General features: G+C 52.3%; 4 protein-coding genes across 4 annotated transcripts; 2 read left to right on the forward strand and 2 right to left on the reverse strand.

Moving 5' to 3' along the window:
- Positions 1 to 2,028: 2,028 nt before the first annotated feature.
- Positions 2,029 to 3,014, reverse strand: LAESUDRAFT_722773 (uncharacterized protein). Its single transcript, XM_040908271.1, has 3 exons — positions 2,924 to 3,014; positions 2,559 to 2,720; positions 2,029 to 2,495 (listed from the first exon to the last, which is right to left on the reverse strand). The coding sequence occupies exons 1-3, from the start codon at positions 2,960 to 2,962 to the stop codon at positions 2,268 to 2,270; spliced, it is 429 nt and encodes a 142-aa protein (XP_040767542.1). The 5' UTR covers positions 2,963 to 3,014; the 3' UTR covers positions 2,029 to 2,267.
- On the forward strand, positions 2,918 to 4,016 carry LAESUDRAFT_521162 (uncharacterized protein). The gene has a single exon (XM_040902789.1). It carries the CDS (start codon positions 3,081 to 3,083, stop codon positions 3,717 to 3,719), a length of 639 nt encoding a protein of 212 aa, XP_040767543.1. The 5' UTR covers positions 2,918 to 3,080; the 3' UTR covers positions 3,720 to 4,016.
- Positions 4,017 to 4,236: 220 nt separating this feature from the next.
- LAESUDRAFT_756724 (uncharacterized protein) lies at positions 4,237 to 4,797 on the reverse strand (the record flags this gene model as incomplete). The annotated part of the gene is made up of 4 exons (XM_040912202.1): positions 4,237 to 4,261; positions 4,334 to 4,530; positions 4,590 to 4,634; positions 4,732 to 4,797. The coding sequence occupies 4 exons, from the start codon at positions 4,795 to 4,797 to the stop codon at positions 4,237 to 4,239; spliced, it is 333 nt and encodes a 110-aa protein (XP_040767544.1).
- Positions 4,798 to 6,168: 1,371 nt separating this feature from the next.
- LAESUDRAFT_756725 (uncharacterized protein) lies at positions 6,169 to 6,647 on the forward strand (the record flags this gene model as incomplete). Its single annotated transcript, XM_040912203.1, has 2 exons — positions 6,169 to 6,434; positions 6,509 to 6,647. The coding sequence occupies 2 exons, from the start codon at positions 6,169 to 6,171 to the stop codon at positions 6,645 to 6,647; spliced, it is 405 nt and encodes a 134-aa protein (XP_040767545.1).
- Positions 6,648 to 6,913: the final 266 nt, after the last annotated feature.

A 6,913-nucleotide genomic window follows, 5' to 3' on the forward strand; every position in this document is an offset into this window, starting at 1 on the left:
GTTGCCACGCCAGACCGCGTCAAACCGCTCGCCTCCTTCTCCGCCTCAGCGCGAAAATGAGAAGGAGCACTTACCTGCCATCTCAGAGGCTACAGCATCCCTCTCTCGCACTCGGACTCAACGCGCAGCCCCTCCTGCTCCCGCTCCAAAGGCTGCAAAGAGCCATGTCCGTCAATCCGCATGCGCGCGTCCAGCGCCGATTCGCGATGACGATCCGTGGTCCTCTGTTGGCGCATACAAGCCCAAGACAGTTCCAGGAGGCCTCGGAGCCAAGACGAAGCGGGAAGTAGAGACTCCAGAAGTCCAGCAGAGAACCAGAAGCGAAGGGAAACAGCCAAAGAGAGGAGGGAAGAACGCGCGTCAAGTGGGCGCAGTCGAACGCGACAAGATTCGCGCGGGCGCTACGGGTCACTCAGTTGACGAAGAACCTCGAAGAATCAACGTCAGACGCGGATCAACGGATATTAGCGACAACGGAAGAACTTATCCCGTTCGTCAAGGCCACACTCAACGACGAGTACGACCATCCACGCACCGCAATCGGGCACGATCCAGGTGAAGTCACACGGTGCAGACAGCGTACAGCAGCCCGGGTTCTATCCGCCCAGATGGACTCAAGAAACCCTACGCCACAGGCACTTACCATCCAATCCGTGCAAGCCACAGTATTTTCCGAAGACCGTCGGTCACGCACAGCACAAGCAGCATGAAGGATTCAATTAGTGTTCTAAGAGTAGGTCCGCATTCCCACTGAGTGGGCGTGTTGGAAGTCATACGGACTTTATGTCCAGTGGGACACGGACTTAGACATTCTGCGCGCATTCGCTTATGTAATCATATAGCCACAAGCGCGCTCGATCTTTTCCTGCTACCTCAGCACTCGCATCATACATCGAGGCTGAGGTAAGTACCTACTGGATTCCTTACATGCTTTTACTTATACACTGTAGTCACTCGTTCCTATGTGTCTACAGGTATTTATATAGCACTCGCATCATACATCGAGGCTGAGTCACTCGTTCCTATATGTCTACAGCCCTCGTAAATTTTCACCTCGGACAATATTCTTAGCATCTGCTACTCACATCGAACATGCCGGCTCTATCGAAACCATCGCATCCAGTGAGCGGGGATCATGTTGGCATACTATTTGAAAGCTCCTGAAACGCTAGGAATACGTAACTATATTCCCATAGATGGATTGGGATCTATATGATACGAATTGAGCCAGCGCACTCGTTCCAGACCAGTAGCTGCCTGTGCCCTGGGCGCTACGATCGTCAAGCGAAGATGGTTTATCGCAGCACTTGCGCAGAAGCGATCCACCGCGTCAAAAGGAAGACGCGTTGCCAGCGCACCTGGGGCCCTTGGGGTGCTGATAGGTGATCGTGTCGCCAGCTGCGGCTACAAGGAGGCTGCACAGCCGTGTATGATCTAGGCTGAAACAGTCCTTCAATGCTGTCCATTGATATTTTTCTCGTCGCAGGCACTGATTTGAGGTTGAATGTTTATCGACGCGGCGGTGCTTGACTTTGATGAGTTCATCAAAGTTCCGTTACGCTCTTGTGGCCAAAACGCACATGTGTTGACGTTCAAAGCAGAAATACAGTCACTAAAGGGAGAAGAATGTGCAACACACATTCGGCGAAAGAAAATACAGAGGTGCTTGCGCCATATCTTCAAAACGCGCTGTGATTGGTGGCCATAATCATCACGTTACCTCCTCATTGATAGTTGGTTACAGTGACTGCAGCTCGCATCCCGAGGAAAATCATTAGCGGACTCGCATTTAAAGCACCAAGAGCACCGCCAATTATCCTACTTCAAGGGAAATGACAGACCAACCTTTCGCTCACTCAGATATCTCCGATCAATGGTCGGTCATTCACAAAAGCTTATATAAATCCACAGTACACGTACTAACTACGAACCACAATTACACCGAATGTTCGTCACCGTCGCAGGACATACGACACATGGCACGAGACATATCGGGAGATGACAGCAAATGAGAGGCCCTAGGATGGGTGCGGACGGTGCCGCGGATATTTCGTCGTGCGAGCGACACTAGAGAACAGGACCTGAACACTGACTGCACAGGGTTGAGAAATAGTTGTATCAAATGCAATGAGCGAGGCGAGGCGAAGAGGATGGCGACTGGGATGGTCGTTCAATGCTGTCCCCAGTCGATGGTGCTGATGTCGACGCCATCCTGGACCATCTCCCTCAGCGGGCTTTCAAGGTCACCAGAAACCAGCTACCAGTCATCAAATGATAGATGGTAACATGAGCACGCACCTCATGTCCCGCAACCGCTGCACAACGGCAACGATCTTCTCAACCACGTACTCCACCTCCACCTCGGTCGTGAACCGGCCCATACCGAAGCGCAGCGACGAGTGCGCCACGTCTTCCGCAGCGCCGAGCGCGCGAAGCACGTATGATGGCTCGAGCGACGCCGACGTGCACGCGCTTCCTGACGACAATGCGATATCCTGCAGCACGAACCCGAAGTTAGCATGTATTTCACGACGAGCTGACCATGAAGGTGCACCCACCTTGAGCACCATGAGCAGAGACTCGCCCTCGACATACGCGAAGCTAAGGTTGACACAGCCGGGGTAGCCGTTCGTGTCACCGTTTCGCACGACGTGCTCGACCTTCGCGTTGATCCCCTTGATGAGGCGCTCGGTTAGTTCCTTCACGTGCGCATGGTCTCGCTGACAACACAAACAATAGATCAGTATCAAAATCTGACGTCGAAGAACAAAGCGGAAGACGAGACGCTCAGTACCCCTGCACGGTACATCTCAGCTCAGCCGGCACAGCTGGCACGAGTCCAGACTGCCTTGCCGCTGATCTCAGTGTACAAACGTACGTGCAAAGCCTCATCAGCGCGGCCGTTCAAGAACTCTACACTCACCGCCATCTCCTGCTTCGCAATCCTTTCAGCCTCACCCATACCCGCGACTAGTGGCGTCGCTAGCGTCCCACTCCTCAGCCCACGTTCCTGTCCACCGCCGTTTATAAAAGTTGCCTCCAAGCGTACACGAGGCCGCCTGCGGACGTAGCACGCCCCGATGCCTTTGGGACCGTACAGCTTGGGTATGGAAGTGCACGTCACGATGCCGACGAACGAGCGCGCCAATCTCCTTGATCGGCTGGATGACGCCCGTCTCGTTGCTCACGGTCATGATGGAAACCAGTGCCGTGTCTGGCCGAATGGCCTTCTCCATCTCAGCGAGGTCGATGATACCGTTCTTTGTAGGCGGAGGAAGTCACATCGAACGCCTCTTCTTGCAGCTTCCGGCAGGAGTCGAGGACGCGTCGCATTTGTGTTCCTAAGCATCACAGAGCGGAATGAGCGGGTCCAAGTTCAGTGGACGGCTCTAGCTCCGAAAACGTACTGTAGGGTGGTGATAACGCGCTCCTTTTTGTCCTTATGGAACCGCGCAACACCCTTGATAGCCATGTTATATGACTCAGTCGCGCCCGAGGTGAATACGATGTCATTTGAGTCAGCAGCGCACTTGTTCCAAACCAGAAACTGCCTGTGCCTTGTGCGCTACGACTTTCAAGCGAAGATGATCCATCGCAGTATTTGTGCAGAAGCAATCCGCCCGGCGAAAAGGAAGTCCACTGAGCGCCTCTGGGCCCCTGGGTGCCGATATTGGAGATCGCGTCGCCAGCCGCGGCTACAAGGAGGCTATGTGATCTAGGCGAAACAAACTGTGCAGTGGTGTCCGTCGTGTGCGCTGATTTGGGACTCGGTAATCTCCGCGTCCGAAAGACATGATTGCATTCTTTGTCGACAAGCAGTGCTTGGTTTTGATGAGTTCATAAAGGTTTCGGTACACTCTTGTAGCCAAGGCTTCAGATGTACATGTGTTGGTCTTCACAGCAGGAATACGATGTAGGACAGAATGATGCGCAACGTTCACCGTTTGTTCCTTGATGGGAAAACATACGGAAGTTGAGGTCTCCGAGACTGGGCGCTTGCGCCATATTTGCAAAGCTTGTCGTGATTGAACGTGGCATGGGACATACCGGGAGACGACAGCAAAGGAAAGGCCCTAGGATGGGTGCGGACGGCGCCGCGGATATTTCGTCGCGGGAACGACATTAGAGAATGGGACCTGGACATTGATTGCACAGGGATAGGACATAGTTGTATGGGATGAAATGAGTGAGCCGAAGCGAGGAGGATGGAAAGCATGTGGAGGCTGCGATGGTCGCTCAATGCTGCGCCCAGTCGATGGTGCTGATGTCACAGCAGGCTATCAGCACACCAGAAGTCAGCCACCAAACGATAGATCATAACACGAACATGCACCTCATGTCCCGCAACCGCTGCACAAACACAACAATCTTCTCGATCGCGTAGTCGACCTCTGCCTCGGTCGTGAACCAGTGCATACCGAAGCGCAGTGACGAATGCGCCACGTCTTCTGCGGCGCCAAGCACACGAAGCACGTACGATGGTTCGAGCGACGCCGACGTGCAGGCGCTTCCTGACGACGATGCAGTATGCTGCAGCACGAATCCAAAGTTAGCATGGGCCTCACGATGAGCTGACCGTAAAGACGCACCTTGAGCGCCATGAGCAGACTCTCGCCCTCGACATGTGCGCGAAGCTAAGAAGGTTGACGCAGCCGGGGTAGCCGATCGGGTCACCGTTTCGCACGACGGAATCTGTCTCTTTCCAGGCATCAACGAATCACGCAAAGTCACAGAGACGTACCCGTTGATTGGGATGAGTGCTTTCATGGGGCGATGCGAGAGGATCTGCATGGCCATCACGGTGCCGTCCGGAGCTCATACAGACTGTGACGCAATCCGATCGATGTCGCGTCGCCTTGACGATCCTTCTCGGTTTCTTGGCTATGGCAGGTACGAAAGGAGCTCTCGCAAATCAACGGCCTACCAAACGCCTAGCAGCTGCAGGCATTCTCCGTCCGTGTCCTACTGATCGGAGGTGTTGGCAGTGCGGGAAACCGGGAAACGTTCGTCGCGAGCACGAATCTCGAGTTACTTTCACCTTGACTGGCAATACCGTTCGTTGAGATTGCGCACAGGACGATGCTAGGAAATGAGTGTTCGATGTTGAGTATCGTAGGCTGTTGCCTGGTTGAAGCATCAGCAAAAAGCGCGCACTAATATATTGTATTGTGTGCGATGGTGACCGTAAACGAGATGGCGTGGATTTAACAAGGTTTGCAATCGGTTGCATTGCCAAGCAATTACATACCATGTAGGTGATGGATTGTATTTAGTCACCGGAAGGTATGAGGAGTTGTATGCAAATGCAAATCATCGCCAATATTTTATGTCAATTTATTGACAATATAATTCCAGACATATGTACAACTGTCAGAATATAATTCATTTAATTGTCCCCTGCCGCAGACACATCAAGCGATGCACTGTGAATGTGGTTCAAGACAGTGACTTGGACTTGAAACCAGATACAATGCATGAACAAGATGAAGCTGTAGAAACGCGTCTACATGACAGAAAAAACCTCTGCTATTTTCCAGAGATTACTTTAAGCTCTTTGTCTTTGTGGTCACTTATGCAATTATTCAGCCGTCACAGTGTCTTCTAAGTCAGCACAGCGTCTTGAATTAGCCTCGTGTGCACAACAAATTAGGAAGGTGTCTCTCCATAGACGGTAAGTCGTCAAGTGACATCACTAGCTCCGAGATTCAAGCTCCGACACACGTCATTTAGATAAATGTGTCACTTGCATCCCCAGGTTACTTTTCTTTGCACTCTTCCATCGCTATCGACCACACAGACAAGCATTAAACACAGTGAGCTTTGGCTCATGTTGTGGAATCGCTTAGAAAGGGACTATGTGCGCTAACGTACTGATTCTTAGAGTGAAGTTCGAGCCCAGTGCGAGGAATGAATACTGAACGTTGAACGCTGAGGTTGAATGCTTGCGCTTGCTTACTAAGCAGATGGACGAGGAAAGAGACGCGCTGCACGAAAGGTACAGCATCGTGTCTCGACATCATCTCGCTATCTGCTCGTCCTCATTTTTCTCGTCACTGCTTTTTTTTTCGCACCCTCTGTGCCTGTCCCCAGACAACAGGACCCAAGGAGTCCTCGTCAGGAACTCCAGCGAAAGCTATCGAGCTTGAAATGACAAGCACAATGCACGCAATGCGTCTAGAGCAGACCGGTGCGACCATGGCGATGCAGCTGTTTCTGAAGACGAACGTCTGCTTGATCTCGACGGCAATGAGCTTTTCTGCTGGTGCTAGGTCGCCCGAGGCCGCTTGTGAAGATCATGCCTTCAACCATGCTGATGCTATCCAGCTTGCTGAGGCTATTCGCTACCTGTTCCCAACCTTGAAAGCTCCGTGGAGGCTTACCAATGCACATATACCCATCGAAGAGGTTGAATTTACACCAGACATCAAGAGCTTGTCCGACTAGCAGCCTCGTATGCATCTCCTTCTCTAAGCGATTCCTTGCACTCACGAAGTCTCGTGCGACGCAGACTTGTTCCTCTCCGGCTCAAGATCAACTTTCGTGAGCACGCATTCAACCTGTGCACCCTCATGGCATCGCTGCGCACGTCACCTGAGGCACTCTCCGAGAGCGCGATCCTGCACACATTGCGCGTGAAGGAGGACTGATCAAAGAGATGTACATGATCATATGTCACAGTATTAAGTGGCACCTTTCTTTTTGCACCATTAAAGTCCTCATTTGAGTGGTTGTTCAGACGCCAACCTTCATATTGGTCTTGCAACGTGGATACTTGGACAAACAGCACAATGCTGCCACATACATCACGGACATGACTGTGTCTACCACATGACCACCAAGCGCCCATGATTCAGCCACCCAGTCACGTGACACTGGCCACTTGCCCTATTCAGAAGTTGTCAGGCGTTGGTCA

The sequence above is a fragment of the Laetiporus sulphureus genome, assembly GCF_001632365.1.
Source record: "Laetiporus sulphureus 93-53 unplaced genomic scaffold LAESUscaffold_7, whole genome shotgun sequence".
Classification (NCBI taxonomy): Eukaryota; Fungi; Basidiomycota; class Agaricomycetes; order Polyporales; family Laetiporaceae; genus Laetiporus; species Laetiporus sulphureus.

What these genes read in the sequence shown, in the direction of transcription:
- LAESUDRAFT_722773 (XM_040908271.1), bottom strand. Translation starts at nt 2,962, where the DNA reads ATGGGTGAGGCTGAAAGGATTGCGAAGCAGGAGATGGCG. An exon ending in TTGCGAAGCAGGAGATGGCG is followed by an intron (nt 2,721 to 2,923) that starts GTGAGTGTAGAG and finishes TTGTGTTGTCAG; the next exon opens with CGAGACCATGCGCACGTGAA. An exon ending in CTCTGCTCATGGTGCTCAAG is followed by an intron (nt 2,496 to 2,558) that starts GTGGGTGCACCT and finishes TTCGTGCTGCAG; the next exon opens with GATATCGCATTGTCGTCAGG.
- LAESUDRAFT_521162 (XM_040902789.1), top strand. Translation starts at nt 3,081, where the DNA reads ATGCCTTTGGGACCGTACAGCTTGGGTATGGAAGTGCACGTCACGATG.